The sequence below is a fragment of the Ctenocephalides felis genome, unplaced genomic scaffold (assembly GCF_003426905.1).
Source record: "Ctenocephalides felis isolate EL2017-DRISC unplaced genomic scaffold, ASM342690v1 CF-g0.4_SCAFFOLD_01886, whole genome shotgun sequence".
In the NCBI taxonomy this organism is placed as follows: domain Eukaryota; kingdom Metazoa; phylum Arthropoda; class Insecta; order Siphonaptera; family Pulicidae; genus Ctenocephalides; species Ctenocephalides felis.
In genome coordinates this window covers 52,048,905-52,069,223 of record NW_020538040.1, presented here as the reverse complement: position 1 = coordinate 52,069,223, position 20,319 = coordinate 52,048,905, and the positions used below count along the sequence as shown (strand labels likewise).

The 20,319-nt window shown below is 30.3% G+C and overlaps 1 protein-coding gene across 1 annotated transcript in view; it reads right to left on the bottom strand.

Annotated features, from left to right (window-relative positions):
• Positions 1-20,319, bottom strand: part of LOC113375079 (unconventional myosin-XV) — a 157,526-nt gene that overhangs the window by 87,387 nt on the left and 49,820 nt on the right. The window contains exon 2 of the mRNA XM_026615027.1: positions 280-459. Within this exon, the coding sequence (XP_026470812.1) occupies positions 280-405 (126 nt within the window). The 5' untranslated portion in view covers positions 406-459. The remainder of the gene's footprint in view (positions 1-279; positions 460-20,319) is intronic.

The following is a 20,319-nucleotide window of genomic DNA, read 5'->3' as shown; positions in this document are numbered from 1 at the left end:
AATGCGATAATAATCAATTGGTATATAATTGATCAAATAAAATGTTTATTTGTTCTTAATTCTTAAATACAATTTGTTACAATTGTTTATGCCAGTAGTTTTGACACGCGCTGATACACACGAAGAACAAAACTAAATTAATCTGTCATAGAAATATTAATGTTATATAATTAGTTCATAAATTATATTGATAATACGTAATAAATGAATGTAATTTTCTATTGACTTTAAAACGTCCATTCGAAATAATTTTGTTAATTGAAAAGAAAGACATATTACCTTGCCATTGATGAGAGCTTGCACTATAAGGACTTGAGCAGCGCGGTGGGCTTCTAATATTTCCCCGGGCAAAGGGTGTCCAAGCCCTGGGTCAAACCACACCAAATCGCCTTCCGACCACTCCATTGTGACTGCCAACTATTTTATTCGTTACCATACGGTCATCGCTATGGACGCCATCTGAAAAAGATAAAAAAAAATTATATAAAATTTAATTGAAATGGAAATATTATTTTTTTGCAAAGTTTTTCGGTTCATAGTATTCATTGCGCTGTTATACTGTAAATCTAAGCGAGCAAATAAATACGAAATGCGATCATGGTGGTTATTCTTATGTAAAGGTTTGTGGGGACATTCACAGATCATAATGAAAATTATTCGCTATAATAATGAATTTGTATGTTCGAAGGGATTCACAAAACTGAATTTGTTATTTATGTCATTTTGATTCATTTTGTGTCAAATTCGTTTATATTTATAGGTAGGTCAGTTATTTATAGTTTTATCAGAATTAAAAATATATTCAATGTTTTGGTATGTTCAAGAATTTATGCAAATGAAGACAGAAAGTCTAAATATTTCATCACATTTCATTTGGCCATTTATTATATCGTCACTTAAGTATGATAAAATAATTCTGCATTGTGAACTATTATATTGAGCTGTTCTAGCTGCATCCGCTCAATTGGTATGCGAAGTTCAGTCACGCGTCATCTTGATGCCAAAACGAGCAGAGAAACTTCAAAAGATGCCGTTATTCGTCTAATAAGTAAATCTACGTGACAATATTTCATTTTTGCTGTCGTGATGTATGCATTGGCATAAACTTTTAACTATTTCTATATTTATATTTGATTGCACATTAGTTTGTTCATTCATGACAGTTTCGTTGTGTGTTTCAAGAATAATAAAATATCGCTCGAAGTTTATATTTTAAAATTTTCATACTTCTACTCGAAGACAACTGAATTTGATCACCTTCATTAATACAGAGCAAGTAATGGGGCAAATTCACACTACTAATATTAATTGTTAAATATTTTTTATTATGTTAGCTATTTAATCTGACTTGGTAAGATATGCACATTCCGGATTATAACATTACTCTGTTAGCTCATCTAGACCGCATTAAGTTTTAAACAAAAAGCATAAGTAACAGTAGAAAGAAGTATTTCGAACATTTTCATTTTTAATTCTGTTAATTTGCTCTTGCCATTAGAACTGCCGACAATGAATTTGCGTTGACCCCTGTCATTCGTGAAAAGTTTAATTTTTTTTTATTACTTTTTAATATGCCTAAGTTGCTACCAATGTACAGCAACCAGAACAAAAGACAAACTTTTCGAATGTCAATTATTGCATTTCAGTAATTAATTATAATTGATTGTAAATATGTTAAAGTATAAGTATAAAGTAACAGTTATTGATTGTGGAGTTTTAGATAAAATGTTGAACTGTTAATTTCATTTCGAAAATTAAATTTTCGCTTTCACTTAAAAATAATACGATTTCCAATTGAGGGGTTCTAATTACGTTTATTTTTTTTATTTTGTACAAAGATTTTAAATTTTTAAAATTTTTCTTGTATGTATGTATGTATGTATATATTATATAAAATATATAATATAGAATATATATATATATATATATATTAGACATTTTCTAAAAACTTATCAGCACATTTCCTTATCTATGCGAATCGAATCATTGAATCATTTCAATCAGTTGCTGTAAAAATATATCCGCACATATATACATACACGTACATCAATTTTTTCTAAGGTATGCCAAAATGTTCAGAAGCTTGCCCTACGGGAAGTTAACCCCTTTAACCTACGATTTAGATTCGAAAGTGTTGGTCAAAAGTTGTATAAGTTGGCGTTCGTGACTATTTTCTCACACAGTGTACAGTTTATCACCAAAATAAAAATAATTTTGTGTTTTATAGTTTTATATATACAATTATTTTGTAATACATGCGTAATGCGTAATATTTGCTTCTGACCCGATTATCGTACGCGGGCTTTGCCCATTATTATAGGTTAAGGGGTTAATAATGTTGGCGCTGTGATTCGATAAAAAAATTCAAGGTCTATAAATAACAATTTTTGGCATCGATTGAACATAGCTTTTAACCGATTATTTGTTAATGATTATGCTCTACGATAAAACTATATTTACTTATAGTTCTCATATGTAAGAACAGATACAATTATTAAAAATGAAATGTTTTTGTAATAGAAATGTATATAGTATTTTCATTGCACTTCGAATAGACACGTCTGTTCAATGTATCATAAAATACATTGATACTTCTTATACTTTAAGCCTTGTAGAATCTTTGAAAATTACGAAGCGTAAAGCGTAACATGGCGGTAATTGTGTCCATAAAAATGTGATGCTCTATCATATGTAATAAAGTAAACATTTTTTGATGAAAGCAATATAAATGAAACAATGGGTTTAAATCTTACGTTTTTACCATTGAATTTATTTTGTATTCAACTTTGTCAATTCACTGTGCTCTATTGCAATCACCTAAGAATTGGAATCTGAAATTGTTCAATTCAATACGTTCAGAAAACATTTGTTATATTTTCTAAATCATTTATATTAGAACCTGCTATCAATATTTTTGAACATAATTATCCAGTTCAATTTAAAAAGATACATTTCAATATATAAAATGTATACTACATAATAATGGATTGGTACATAAGTCTACCCTTGGATATTATACTTCTTCGTTAGATATTTTACATCAGTACATTTATATGTAATATAAAAATAGAAAACAGTGTATTATATTTATGCAACAAAAAAGAATAGTTTTCACTATTCTTAAAAAAAATTACATACCAGTATTTAGCTAAATAAAAAGTATTCTAATTAAATCTATGAATGTATCAGTATCAGTATAACTGATACATGACGTTTTGCCACACTAAATCATTTCGCGTGTATATTAGCCAAGGGCCTGGATGTTTTTATTCGAGTGATCCTTACATTTAAGGTAAAAGTTTCTAGTTAGCTTTTTAATTTGGTTGACTACCGTCGGTATGTCAGTTCATGTAATCATAATTGCTAAAATATGGGTAACTTAAATTTATCAGATAATAATATGTGGTGGATACATATAAACACTGTCGAGTTTTTGTTATTTGTAATAAATTGTGTATATTTATTGAGTAATAAGAATAACATAACAATAGCACACTACTATGGCTTCACACGCACTTTTTTGACAATTTAGTATACGATTCTGGGATCCAGGACGAATGATGTCATAGATTAAATAAGTTAGCTAAGTAAATTAAGTAACGCAAGTAAAATTAATTAAATAATATTTCGACTTTATCACATCACATTATTAAAAACTATAAATTTTTGATTTTGTTAAAAAAAAAAGTTGGATGTCCAGCACTTAACCCTTTCGTTAAGGCAGTGCTTTGCGCAGGAATGTCGCTGCTATACGGGAACAGCGTGCAGTTCAGTTGCATTACTAAACCCACAGGGACAACGATATATTTTTCTGTGATTATCGGTAAAAATGTGTTAAACATTAAAAATTAAGCTTCTAATGAACAAAAAAATTGCAAATGCAAACACATATCGTCCAGAAACGACATCCGAAGCGAAAGGGTTAATTTTATGAAGCATTGACTTATATTGAGCTTAACCAAATTACACAAAAATGGAAAATAATCATAGCGAGAAAATCTTATTGTTAGTTGGTATCTTAGAACGCAATCTCCGAGTTATTTTGTAATTAGCAATAAACAAGTTAAAAGTTCTAATTTAATTAATTTAGTTTTACTATAACCCCAATATGTCACTCATTACAAATTTTCACCGGAACAAGTGAAGTAATCATTGATGCATCAGTAAATCGTTTTGCGATAGAGAAGATTCACAATGCGCTCTGCTTCTCTGATCGTAATAGTGAAATGTCGGCGTAAACCGAATGAAAAGAATCATTTTCACACTCAAATAACTTTGAAAACAGAAAGTTATCTATAATTCTCTCATCATCCGAGCATCCACCGCATGCTCGGAATAAATACACACGATAGCTTTCATATATATTGCAATTATATATACAAACATTGCATTTCATTAACGGGCTAAACATGCGTTGTTTGATACTGTGGCTTTACATAAGATTTTTGCGCGCCGTGGCGCACCGTTTTATTTTCCAATGAATGAATCTTCGAAGCATAATATGCGGAACATGTTATAATATGAATAACACGAGGGGGCCATCCCCGGACCGTGTCGATACCAATAACAGATCGACGTGTCTACTAGTAAGAAATATACTCTTTATTTCATCTTTATTGGGAATAATTTTATTTGAAATCATTTGACTAAATACATAACTAGCGGAGCATGGCATCGTGCCTTAAGGCAAATTGTTGAAACTTCCTGTATCGAAAATTTAAATTTTTAAAATTACCATTAAATAATCAGAATTACAATTTCGGCACTTCTTGTCTCGTATCTTCCAAATGGCTGGACCCTGTCTTGGCAAAAAACTAATCAGCACGTCTCCTTATCAAAAGGAATCGAATGTTTTTTGAATCATTCAAATCGGTTAATCCATGTTCTCGAAATCGACGGCGAAAAATTGTATCCGCACATACATGATTTTTATCTAAGGCATGAAAGAGATATAAACATATTCATTACGCTACGTACGGGAGTTAATTACAACATATAATGTTCTCTTTAATGACTACAGTGCGAATATAAATTAATCCAAAATTGAACTAGCAATAATATATAATACAGAAGTTCATACAGTATAAAAGCAATATTATAAAATACAGCCCTTAGGGTCAGTTATAGGTATCGCAAAATAATAGGGAATGAAATTTTTTATATATCTTAACATTTCAGGGATTTGTGGACATTTTAGCATACCTTAGAAAAAATTGATGTATGTGTGTGTGTGTGTGTTTGGATACAAACTTTCGTCGACTATACATACATATGGTAACACGGTTGAACCGATTTCTATGATTCAAAAAACATTCTAATCACCACTTTTACCAATAATTACAAAATGAATGTTTTTTGAATCATTCAACTCAGATGCTTCGTTCTATCAAACTCGATTTCTATTTTCTGCAATCTTTGCTCCGTATCTCCAAAACGGCCAGACCTGTTTTTATCAAAAACTAATCAGCACATCTCCCTATCAATAGGAATCGAATGTTTTTTGAACCATCCAAATCGGTTATTCTATGCTCCCGAAAATGCGGACATACAAAACACACACGCACATCCATTTTTTCTGAGGTATGCCAAAATGTTCAGAAACATTTGAAACGTGAAGATGTGCAACAATTTTAATTTTTTATTTTCAGCCCATTACTATAACTTACCCTACGGGAAGTTAAAAAAAAGTTTAAAATTTCCAAAATATTTCAGAATATAATAAAAAAAAATTTTTTTCAAAGTTTTTTTTTTAATTTAAAATTTCTCAAAAATATAATTATTTCAAAGTTTATAATCTTTTATAATTTTTGTACGGGAAGTTCCAGCAATTTGCCTTATTAAGGCACGATGCCATACACCACTAGCTTATCGAATTATGTCATTTGTATAGAACTTGTCACTATTCCAACGTGACATCTTTTATATACTACTAAAGTTTTTAATTATTCTTTGACATATATTTTACGTTTTCCAATGTAACGCATTGGAAAATATTACCAAGTGATAAAAAATATTACCAAAACTGAAATTTTTATTATAGTTAATAATTTATTTAAGAAAACAGCATGAAGTCACTTATTCCCATCATGGAGAGAAGATATGTAAATAGTATCAATAGAATACTAGTCAAATTGTATAAAATGTTAATTATTTATAGTTCATAATAAATTCCTGCTCATGTACCAATATCCATTTACATTTTTCAACAGTTTCCGGTACAGTTCTGCTTATGAAACGGATACACAATAATCACAGGCTAAATATTCAATTACGAAATATTTCTAGCATTCCACCGGTCAGCCAGCAGGGCAGCCAGTCTTGTGTTATAGATTATGCCATCGATATAACAGTAGTTTACTCTGGCACTTTTCTTTATTAAATTCCTTTGCTTTGCATATATACATTTCAGTGTGTGCCGACTGGGTCTGTATTGAAATTACTGGTTTCCTTATAGAATTCATACATTTGAATTATTTTTTGCACCAATCGATTAGTGTTTAAATGTTACCCTTTGGCTAAGAAAACGGTTTGCGAAATGTTAATATAGAGTATAGTAATATAGGTATATTTGTTTGTATGTATACAGTAGAGCAGGGCTTAAAGGTGCGAGGGAAAAAGACCCACCACCGATATCTCAAAAGTAAAGTTAAGAATTTTTTAACAACAACGTTTGAAAGTAGGAGGAAAAAGATGTATAACCTCCCATTACCTTGATTTTTACGACGTTGCTATTAGGAGATAAACAACAATGTTTGAAAATCCATAACAAAAGTATTTTCTTTTGTTGTTAGTTTTTTTTCTTGGTTGTGAGCACTGTTGTTTAGTTTACAAGATCTTGATACAATTTTTAAGTATACGTTATTCAATTGTTTTATAAGATGAATTGTTAATTTTGAGTTAGATTCAACCGTTTTTTATATAACCTCTATAAAAATTTACACGAGGGTGGCGGGGTAAAAAGGACCAACTGAACCATTACTCCGGCAAAGGTATGAATAATAAAAATGGTAAATAAAAAGTAAATTAAGTTAAAAAAGCAATTTTACAAGGGATAAATTCAACCAACAGATAATCCATTCATTCTGCTGATGAATATTTCTGACGAAAGATCAAGATTTATATACAGTGTTATCTCTGTAACAAAATGGACCTATTAAATTTACATTTTCCATTGGTTCAATAATGTAGCTATTATTTTAGATAATCCCGTTGAAATTCAAAATAAAACATTGGACTTGTTTGCTCCCTCTCCAATTTTACCCCGCCTATGGGGTTAAAAGGACCCAGGTGACCAATTTTACTAAATATCAATCAACAACCTGAAACATTAATTAATAGTTGAAGTCATCTTAAACTGTTCATACGTTATTATAAACCTTTGAAAATTCACGAAGAATCAAATAAATATTTTTAAAATGGGTTGATATCTGCACAACTTTTGAAATTAAAGATTATATAAATATCCAATTCCGTAAAATTTTTTATTTGTCCAAATTGGCGCTGGTCCGCCGAGCTCGTCGAACTGATGACATTTCGAACCCAACCTTTTAGCAAGAAATTAACCCCGCTGTTAACAATTTGTTCAGGTTGGATCTTCCTTCCGAGAATTGAACCCGGATGCGAATCATCTCTCGAGAGAGTAATCTATAGTGTATACGGTTTTCTTTGATCGTCAAAGACAGATACCAAATGGTTAATTTTAATCTAAATTAGCTATAAATCTCAATGGCAATATAATATCGACGAATTACTATCAATTATAAAAGAATTAGAAAAATGGAGGTGATTGATTATCATGTGCCCTTTCCATGTTTACTTTCTAGAAACTGCAGAATAATGTATTTTAGATAAATTATGTTCGAATTTAGGGCATGTGATATTCAATCTATGATTTTGAAATGCTCGTCGAAAATCAGCGTGTCTTGTCCAATAATTAGTATAGCAATAGTTTTAAGTAAATATATTTTTAGGTTATAAGAGTTATTAATATTTACGTTTTGTTCATTATTATATAGCCAGTTCAAAAATTCAATTCTGGTTTGTTAAAATATAACTATCCTTTTACTCTCTAGCCTTTCTTTTTATCTTTTGCCATTGTCGAACTATAAAATTTTATATAAATTATATATTTTATAAATTAACTTCAAGTCTGTTATTTGCTCTAATTGAATAAATTTACGCAATTAATTATATATTAACACTGATTAAAATTATAAAAACAATTATTCTCTTTGTTTTGGTATTTTAAACAAACTAGTTTATATACACATACAATATAGTTTTGATCATAAAACGGGGCGTTCCTATCTTATGTTCATATTTCCATCAAAGACACGGCTCATGTAATAGGAATTCGTAACTGTAACATACATTATAGCGTTGTATTTTGACAATTAAACAATGAAAATATAAATATAAGCAAATTCTAGTTTAGTGCTTATAATTTCGTGTAAATGCAAAATTAACTAGTGGTGTATAGCATCGTGCCTTAAGGCAAATTGATGGAACTTCCAGTGCCGTTTAAATGTTGGAGGAATAAATGTTTTCAAATAGATTATTATAAATACTGAAACATTTTCAAATACTTATAAGAATTGCAAAGAAACTCAATTGCGACGTTAAAATTATTTGTTTAATGTATATTAGAACTTTAGTCATAATTTTTTTATATATATATATGTTTTAACAGCAATCAGAACCTTACGTCCTATGAGCTGTTGAGCTGAAACTTCTCCTTTCTTCGTATTTTTTAGATGGTAACCCAATGGTTACCATGCATATTTGATGATTTTTTGTTACTAGATTTAATCTAATAGGGCTGACTTTTTATTGGCGCAGCAATGCCGGGCAAGGGCTATTTTCACTTGGAAATATGTATACTGCTATCTATATTTCCAAGTGAAAATCGTTGTCACTACTGCCTGCCTTTGCCAAAAATTAATCAGCACATCACCCTATCAAAAGAAATCGAATGTTCTTTGAACCATTCAAATCACTGTGCCCGTAAACCTGGACGAAAAATTGTATCCATACGTACATACACAAACACATTCATTTTTTCTTAGGTATGTCAAAATGTTCGGAAACCTTCAGCACGTGAAGAAATGTAAAAATTTTCAATTATGATTTTTGGACGATTACAATAACTTTCCCTGCGGGAAGTTAATAAATTTCGCTAAAATAAAAATTCGTAAGATCGGAAATGTGTAAAACGGGGGATAGGTGTTCTTTATACTTGTATGTAATATTTCGGTTTATCAATGTGTAATAGAATATTGTAATTTCACTATTCTTATAGTATGGCATATATTCCGACACATATAAATTGTTTAAAATAAATTATAATAAATCAGGAAAGTATAATATAGAACTGTGTAAGTTTCTTATTCAAATTATAACTCTATGCGATTCTAACTTTATGTAGATTATTAATTGAGCCTTAAACAACAAGAAGTCAAAATTTTATTGCCGTTGTATCAGCAGCAATAAAAACTGGCTACGGGTAAACAATAGGGTACAGTGCACTATAACAACTTGCATAGCAATGCCCAGTCTGCTCAATAATTTAATTTAATTCGTCCTGTCGACGCAATCAATTAAGCTCAACTTCTGTATTTTGACGTTGGCAATAAAATATAATACATTATCGCAATCAATTATCTTTGTATATCGAATAACATTGGTAACAGCGCGGAATGTACTTAACTTACTAGCATAAAGATATGTCAGACAGAGCAACAGCCGTTTCGTACACGTCAGCTAACGGTCAATGCGCGCGAATCCGTGGGACGCACGGTCGAGATACCTTGGCACTGATTGACTGACCGAGGAAGTGGACGCCTCTGATCGGACGACGAGTCGAACTCGCGCACGATTTCGAGGTTCCGTATCATAAAAATGTACTAGAGACGTTGAGACATTGTATTGATCTTTATTATTAACTTCCCGTAGGGCAAGTTATAGTAATCGCAAAAAAATCGAAAATGAAAATTTTTATATATCTTTACGTTTTAAAGGTTTCTGAATATTTTGGCATACCTTAGAAAAAATGGATGTATGTGTGTGTGTGTGTGCGTGTGTGTTTGCGGAAACAAATTTTCGTCGACGATTTCGGGAACACCGATCAACCGATTGAAAGAATTCAAAAAACATTCGATTCGTACTGATAAGGAGACGTGCTGATTAGTTTTTGGCAAAGGCAGATTTAGCAGTTCCGAAGATACGGGGCAAAAAGTGCCAAAAATGGTAACTCAGATGTTAAGAGATCGGAGCATCCGATTTTAATAATTCAAAAAACATTTTACTTGTATTGACAAGATAAAGAATTGGTCAAATTTTTATGAAGGCAGGTCTAGCGGTTTTGGAGATCTAATGAAAAAAGTAAAAAAAATGCCATTTGGCGGTCAAAGATGATCAATAGACATTTGTACATCAAATTATCAGATATTTTATAGAGATTTTAACAATAAGTATACATTTTATTTACATTCCTATGGGTACCGTACCATTTTTTTTCGTTAGACGGCGACGCGGCGCTTACGCGCTTTGACAACTCGTCTCTATGCAGCTAAAGCAGTATACGATTGCTTTGAAAAAAAGTTCAGATTTCCCAAATATGTCAAAATAAAGAAAACATTTTTTTTTTCAAAAAAAAAAATAATTTTTTGTCAAATTTATAATTTCTCAAAAATCTAATTTTTTCGAAGTAATTTTTTTTCAAAAATGTTATTCGTTTTTAAAAAAATAATAATTTTCGGTACGGGAAGTTCCAGCAATTTGCCTTAAAGCACGATGCCATGCGCCCCACTAGTTAATGCTTTTTTTCTCTAAATCGCTGGATTTTTAAGTACAGGTACAGGAATGATTCAAAATGTATTCGAACCTATTGATAAAGGGATGTGCTGATTAGTTTTTAGAAGAGACAGACTCATCCGATTCGGAGATACGGAGCAAAAAGTGCAGAAAATGGAAACTCGGTTTTTGCGAGAACGGAGCATCCGATTAGAATGATTCAACTATTCAACTATTCGGTTTGTATTGATAAGAAAACGTGCAATTTAGTTTTTGTGAAAAAGCAGTTTCAGCTGTTCCGGAGATACGGAGCAAAAAGCGCAAAAACAGCGGTTAAGAGACCTGATCATGTAATTCCAAATACATTTTGAAATTTGCTTGTGTTGAAATACAATGCGAAGAAATTATTGGTTTTTGGGGAAGGCAAATTTTTTAATATCAAAATTTCATTTTAACATCCCGTTAAAATTTATTTATTTAAATGAGATTGTCGGTATTGGCGTTGGCATCTAGTAACTAAAATAGATGATTATTTTCTCAAATAAAATATCAAGCTAGTGGTTTATGGCATCGTGCCATAACGAAATGTTCGAGGAATATTAAATGTTTTAAAATAAATTAGATTAATATAAATACTGCAACATTGTCTAATATTTATAAGAATTATATAAACTGAATTACAAAGTGAAAACTTTTCAAAAGTGAAAAGGATATAAGTGAGCTTTAGGACATCAGCCAGAATTAAAATTAAAATCTGAATTATTTTCGATATACAAAAAAAACATATTTTTTTTTTGGAAAAAAAAAATAATTTTGAAATAATCCAAAAGCTATTGTTTTGTCAACGCAAGCAGAAAATGTTTGAATCATTCAAATTGGATCTTTAGTTTTCTTAAAAACTGCCATTTTTTGTACATCTAGCTGTATCTTCGAAATGGCTGGACCTGCCTTTGTCATAAACTAATCACCACTTCTTCCAATTATTACAAATTAAATGTTTTTTCGGATCATTCAAATCGGATACTACGTTTTCTCTGAAACGGCTGGACTACCAAATCTAATTCGCACATCTCCTTGTCAATAGAAATCGAATATTTGTTGAACCATTCAAATTGGTTGATCCGTGGGCTCGAAAACGTGGACGAAAATTGCGGACACACAAAACACACACACACACACATCCATTTTTTTCTGAGGTATGCCTAAATGTTCAGAAACCCTGAAACGTGAAGATATGCAGAAATCTTTATTTTCGATTTTCGGCCCATTACGGCCTGCGGGAAGTTAATAAAACAATTGGAGTTGCGGGTTAAATCGGGTAACAAATATTAGGGAGTTTGGTAATTGTACTGTAAATAGTAGAATAAACATCGTCGTTTGAATTTTAACCCTTTCCACTCGCTAATTCCGAGATTTATATGAATTTTGCCGCCAGAGCGGTGGTATCATAGAGGATAGGGTTAAATAATAATTCACTCTTTAAAATTGTACCAAAATCTTATGACTAATAGCTATATTTTTTGTTTCAGGTTCAACAAATTTTGAGATATGCAGACGATTGTCAAGGTATGTCAGTAATTTTAATGTCAGTTACTTGAACCCTCATTGTATCCTTAAGATATGACTTTTTATATCAATAATTTCCAATTAGTAAATAAATTTACCATTTTTTATATGGGAACCTAAAGAATATAACCATTAAATGCGACTTGTTACCCAATTGTGTCACTAATGCTTTGCCTAAGATTTCATTCAAATTACAATTAATAACATACAATTTCGTACATTTTATTGAAAATTCATTCTTCATATCTTTGCCCATGTGTTACTCGTATTGCAATTGGATTCTTTAAATGTATGCTTTATCCGCATAATATGCCCTGACTTAGCCGGATTATTACCAATTTGTGCCGCTGATAAATCGTATCTTGCTATGTATAAGGAAATTTGTAGTCTCAAGGAAGTAGGTACATGTAAGAGTGATGCCTGTTTATTATATAGATAAGATGAAATAAATGTGAGATAATAAAGGTTGCTGTAAATTGATCAAAGTGTATCATATTAGATCTGGGAGAAAAAGCCAAAGTACCTGACCAAAGCCATGTACGCGTCTCTATAAGCTGCATTTCTGATATTGAGACTTTAATCTGAATTTTTTATATATTTGTCAACTTAGAATATTCAAGTAAAATATTTAATCTAGAACAGCAGTTTTTGAAATGTTTGTAATTAATATTTATTTCTACCCATTTTTTCTTGCAAGATTTGTTTCAGTCCGATTCTTTGTTTCAGGCATAAATCTTCGTTGTATATATATATATATATATATATATATATATATATATATATAATGCTAAATGCAGATCACGTTGAGTTCGTAAAAATTATTAGAGTAAATTAATAATCTGCAACTATTTCAGAACAGTTATATTTGCATGTCAGTGCATATATGCGAACATAAAATATTTCTATGCGCATATACTATACGCAAATGTTGCTATATAGTGTTATTTTACATTACACGTATTTTTAAAATTTATAAATAATTGCTTTTGCTGTGTTCAGAAGTAGTTTCTAAAACTGTAAATAACGTTTTAATAGACAAGTATATTTATCATCCTGAAGAGGAAGTTCTCAGATTGATATAAATGAAAGCAGAAAAGTATGGAGTGTAGTTTTGCTTTTCAATTACAAATAAAATAGTATTGAAATTCCATCACCTATTACGGTAATTAAAAATAATTACCAGCTTCATTTTAATTATTGTTATTAGTAGGTAGGGAAGATTGGGCTCGGATGATCAGTCATATTTTGTCAATTTACCAGTTAGCTGGGAGAAAATTAAATGGTAATTATCTTTAAATTTGTTGGATCAGTCATAAAATCAAATCATACAAGAAAATGGGGTGAGTTTCCCAACCGTACACACCCGCAGGACACTAAAATAACTTTTGTCAGAAAGGATTTCTATAGTCAGAAATATGTAACACAACACAACATAATCGTTTAAACAAAGCTTATGAATATAACAAAAATATTTTTCTAAACAAAATTAACAAGAAATATTTGTGAAATCTCATTTTTGATTGTATTGAATTTACCTTTCCCTTTTTCTTTCGTATTTTGTCTTATGTCAGTAGAGTTATATTTTTCTTTATATGTTTAATCTTCATACGAAAAGGACAAGACCAAAAGACAAACTTAAATTTTCTTCATAACAAAATATTATTTTGTATACTATATAATTACTTGTAGTATTAATGAAGTATTTTTTTTAACTATAAAATGATACGAAATACGCGATTTTCTGAAATTAGTTTTTTTTTTCCTCTTGCACTTATTGTTGAACGCTGTTCATTTTTTTCAATTTGATTTATTCATACGAAAGTGTTCAAAGATTTAACTTTGTACTGGTCACTATGCTAGTGAATTAGTTGTCTTCAATATTTAAAAATACTATTTGCGCTAATTGATCCCAAAGATAAGCACTCAACACTTATTATACATAATAGTATACTCGAAGTAAATAGTGGAATTACGGTTAATTTTGCTTATACTTTTCAAAACGATAAAAGTACAGTGAGTTTCTACCATAAATTTAACGCCTATAAATAATTATTTAATTACCGTGAAATGTATATAACAAAGAAAATGAAAGGCCAAAGTACAAATTTTTATTACGAAGTGCAAAACGTTTGAATTATCTGAATTGTTTTAGAGAGTGATTGTTAGTTGAACGCTTCAGTTATCATTAGACGACGCTTCTGTATATGTTTTTATCATAATTAATAATAAATAAATTGAACAATTACTCCATCGCATAATGACGTAAATTACGATTCTTGCAAAGTTGCATACTGGGTCAATGTAAACCGGCGAGATGTATTTATTATAAGGTCGCCCGCACACTATATTTAATTAATTGATAAAGATTTTATCAGTATGTATTTGTTATGCAGGTATTTTCATTTTTTACATAATTTATCAATAAATAATAATAATACGTTTTATTGTCACATATGTGGAACAACACATACACATGTAGTTGATATATGTAGCAACCAATTCTTTATTTATACATTTCGACGATGTGTCGTCATTCAGATTTTTAAAGTAATTAGAAACTAGAACTTTCCGTACCTTAATTTTAAATTTTTGAAAGCTTTAAGAAATTTTCAAAACTTTGAAAACAATAGATTTTTGAGAATTTGGATTTTTTTACAAAATTGGACTTTTTTGAAAAAAAAAAGATTTTTTTGAAAATATAATATTGATTTTTTCAAAGCATTCGCGTTGCGTTATTGTTTTAAAGACGAAATATGGAAGCGCGAAAGCGCTGCGTTGCCGTCTAACGCTTAAAAACTTATAAATCTTGGTACGGAAACCATGAAAATGTACACAAAATTTGTACTTATCATTAAAACCTCTATAAAGTATCTGATAATTTGATTTGAAATATGTTATTTTTTACTGCCAAATGGCATGTTTTCACTTTTTTCATTTGATCTCCAAAACCACTAGAACAGCTTTTCCAAAAATTTAATCAGTTTTTTATTTCGTCAATGGAAGTAAAATCTTCTTTGAATCATTGAAATCAGATGCTCTATATAAACTGAATTACTCTTTTTGGCACTTTCCTCCTTATCTTCGTATCGGCTGGAACTACCATGGCCAAAAATTAATCAGGGTATCTCAGAATCTCTTGAAAATTATTCATTTTTACAATATTACTCCATTTATACCAAATTCTTTCATTATAATCAAAAAAAGAGCTAGTTAAAAACACAAATAATATATTATATTATATGAAAGCTTTAAATTAACTTTCAAGAGGTATTTCTGTTTGCGTTTGGATCATGGTGAAATTGGTTACAAAATTAATAAATACACAAATATATACAAATGTGTAAATATATGTCGTTTAAGAAAATTTATTTTGAAAGGGCAAAATATATAACAAATACAATTTCGATAAAAATGTGAAAAATAAGGTGTCATTTTTTTGCTTGGACATCTTAAATATTTTAATTATTACTCAATGTATACGAAATTTATCAATGAGGAAAATAATTTTTATTGGTTTAACTGGTTGTAACCAAAGAACATACAGCAATTTCCTTCTATAATACATTGGAAGTTTATTAGTTAAATTTATCATAACGCATTTAATGAATATAATTTTCATGCGCGTGTAGAAATTTTTTAATTGCATTTAATAGTGGTCTTGATCAAGAGATGTTTGATATGTATTTAACAGATTGCATTTTGCAAACTCATTCATACGGAACATTGCTCACAACATTAAGTCAATAAATTAGAATGGCAGTGCGTACACTTCTTCTATTTATTATCTCTCTGTATACAAAAAGTTGGTACGTACTTAAGAATGCCTATTGTCAATTGCCTCATATGCGCCTCATGTGCCTCCTTCTCATTGTCTGAGATTACAAACAACTATTGCCTTGTGGATGAAAACAATAACATACAAGAACGTCGCAAGGTGTGCGCCGCTGTTCCTTATGACATTTATATATACGATATGTGATGTATGTCTGCAATATCCCGTCTAAAAGAGGAGCTGGTATTTCAAAGATTTTTGCATGGGCAGATCCGAGTTGAGAGAAACACTTGTTAGGCGTTACATATGAAATATCTATTGTTTGGTATGAATCAGAAACATGGATGTTACGAAAATACTTTTTAAGCGCTTTATTTACACACGAAAATACTTTTTAAGCGCTTTATTTACACACGAAAATACTTTTTAAGCGCTTTATTTACACACGAAAATACTATTTGAAACCTTAATTCGACGTGGGTTCGATCGTAGGTTCGTTCCGGGTTCGATTCCACTTCGAGCAGCCTGTTCTCAAGAGCAGTAGTGACAACGATTTTCACTTGGAAATATAGATAACAACATGTTTTCAAGTGAAAATAGCTCTCAACCGGCATTGCTGCACCAATCAAAATACTCGTCCTATTACAGAAATTGTAATAAATAGTTCATCTTACAGAGATAGTACAACTGTTTGATTTGCCATTTGTCGAAAAGACTAGTATCAAGTCAAATTAGCACAATACCTTATAGGACTATTAAATTCTGGTTGCTATTCAAAAATTAATATTCGAACTAATAGGCAAATTGTGATTTAGAAAGGATGGACTGATTTATAGAGTTTGGGTTATAGTCGTGTTACTTGCTTATTTATACATCGATAACATTTTCTTTCATTATCTCAGTTTTTCTTTGTTGAACAGCAATCAGAACTCAAGAGTCCTATGAGCTGTTGTGATGATACTTCTTAACTACGTAGCTGTTTCGAAATGCCAACACAACTTGGCCTATCTGTGTTTGATACGTTTTTATTATTAGAACTTCTCTAATACAGATGATTTTTAATTTGATGCAGTAATGTCAATGAATGATTATTTTTCTTGGAAACATATTTTCTTCAGTTTTTTTTTAGTGAAAACCGATGTCACTAATGCTTGTCACCGATACACTAAAGGCTTAGACCAGAGGTGGGGAACCTTTTTGCCATTAGGGGCCACACTTAAATTAGGCAGCAATGAAAGAGGCCGCATAAGCTGATTGACCTAAAAAGTGACTTTTGTGAAATTATTATAGTTATTTTATAGTTTTACCAATTTATTCCAATTTATATAATATATTATATAATAATAATATAACTATATTACAAAAAATACAATAAAAAATATTTTTGAAACACTTATTTGGCTTTGTTTTTTGCTTGCCAGTTTTTTGCATGGCAACTGAGCAATTTATGACAAAATGACCAATAAATGTCAAGATGTAAAATTACTGGGTGTCGAAGGAAATCGAACGACATTTCATTCATTTTTCTTGAAGATTGAAAAAAAAAGTTGGTATGTTTCGAACGTATGTAATGAGATGAAATCGACTTCGTTTCGATAAAATCGAATTTTAGTTTGTTTTAATTTTATTTAAACATTCATTTTTTATATAAAAATGATATTAAAGTTTTTTGATTTGAATTTGATTTTCATATTTTTATTGTTACATAATTATTTGAAATAAAAATTTATATTTTTTTCTTATACCATTGAATTCACTGATAGATTGTCATTTTACAAAGTAAGGTGTTAATAGTTCATTTATGGAATTTGGTGATTCGGAAAAACCAGATTAAATTCATTTGTGAACTTTCGGTATGAATATTCCTGCTTGTTGTCATTCATGACAATTGTTGTTATAACAAAAAAAAAAGATTAATGCATTAAACGCAATGTTACCTCTTTCCAAAAGAAATATACATAGACACTATTGACAGACATTTAAGAATATGATTTAAAAATATTTTTAATTAATGATGTACCTACTCCATTTAGAGAATATTAAAGTTTACTCATGAAAATAAGCGTAATATTTGATAATGTATAAACTAACAATAATGAACGCATTTGAGTTGTTTGCATTTCAAATATCTTACTCTACATTTATATTTCAAGATTTAAATATAAACTAGTTGGTATTGGTATTTAGCCTTGAGGCAAGTTACATGAACTCCCCGATATGTGTAAAAAATCGACTTAATCAATAATAAACAAATTAATTTATGAGTGATTAGAAGTATTCTGAGTGAATTTATTACACATTATTGAAAACGAAAAAACACGTTAACTCGGAGTATTTTCTAGAAGCAAATTTTGGATTTTTATATTTGAATCAGTTTCCGTAGGACTTTAATGGTTTATTAAAACCAAGTACTCTATCGTTATACCAAGTAAATCGTCTAATTTTAATTTTAGCAAACGTCAACAAAACTACTCATTTTCTCAAAATTTGATGATTTTTTAAAATTAAACTACTTATCGTAAGGCCGTAATATTTCAGTAAGTTCTATAAGACCATGATATACATCGCCAAAGAAAGTTACATAAAAATCGGCTTAATTTTTTTTTTCAACAGTTAATTACTAGAAAACGGCTCGGTAGATTTTCGCCTCAAACTAATCAGCATCATTCCCAACTCATTTTTTTCGAACAGTTTATGATTTTTTAAAATCGATTCGGTAGAATGAGCTTAAATGTGGACGAAAAGTTTAACACTTTTTTTCAAATTAAACGGTTTGGCAGATCGTCTCACAAAACTGACAAACTATATTGCTCATTGAGATACCTCGAATGGCTTTTAAATTTCTGAAATCGGTTCAGACGTTTTTGAGAAAGCGTCGATTTACGGCAAAAAATCTGTGCGTGCGCACGCACACACACACACACATACTTTTTCCAAATTTTGTCTCATTCGATTCAGAATGGCTTGAAAAAAGGTATTGTTTTGTGTTATTTTATAACTATGGTCTCATAAAATTGCCAATATGTCTAGGTAAAATCTGGTTGCTCCGATCTCGGCCAAAGCTGCGGATTTGCTTTTGGTTGCGAGAAGTATAAATTTGTATCATTTTACTACGAACAGATACACATAAAAATCTTCAACACGGATGCTAACGATTCTTTTGCACTGTTAATTTTTTTATAATACTTCTTGAATCATATAATAGGCGATGTCTTGCGAAATCGAAAATATTGCTTATATTAAATAATATTAATATAATATATTACATCTCTATTTTGTATCTTCCTAAGAGTCTGTGTTTCAGGCTAGTAATATAATGTCATGTTACTATATGACTGTTTTTGGTGGGATTTTTCGCGGAACTGTCATGACGTTGATGTACAATAGTTGTTTGGAAGTAACTCTGCTATTTTGTACAAGGGGCCGCACAAAAACCTCCCGGAGGCCGCATGCGGCCTCGAGGCCGCAGGTTCCCCACCTATGGCTTAGACAATTCTACATCAATGATTTTCAAGTTCAACAAAAAACTGCAAATTGAATCTTGAAATCTAGTCCAAATTAGTGATTAGTTAGTCAATAGCCAAATATCTAATCGTATCTCTTTCCTCCACTTTCGATCCATAGTGGGCAAATTGCACCATATGAATCTGTCAATTACTTTGGTTCACACTTGGATAAAAAGCTTTATTATAAAATACACATTAAGAAAGTCATTTTACTTGGTAACATATTTTCAAATATAATTTTTATTAAAAATCGATGTCACTACTTTTTGATACTACCCAAGGTTTGCAAAGCTCGATGATAACTTTGCAGGATTTATACAGGGTTTTGTAAAATTGCTATTCTTTGAAGTAAAATCTATATATCATATATAGTTTTGCGAACTCATTAACAAAGACTAATAAATTTCTAGTCTATGACAATTACACATTTTGAGTTTAACAAGAAGCAGCAGATTGTGTATTTGCAAATTTGGAGGCTTGAAGTCAATAGCCAAAAATCATATTTTCTCTCGGTTGAAAGAAATCACTTTCCTCCCATTGCGATGTATGGAGAACCAGTTACACATCAGGCTTTTTCAAAAAACTGGTCTACACTTGGACAGAAACTGAATTGGAAAATCCTCGTTAAGAAAATGTTCTTGCAAAAACCACTTGAAGAAGCGGTTATGTTTTTCACATAAACTT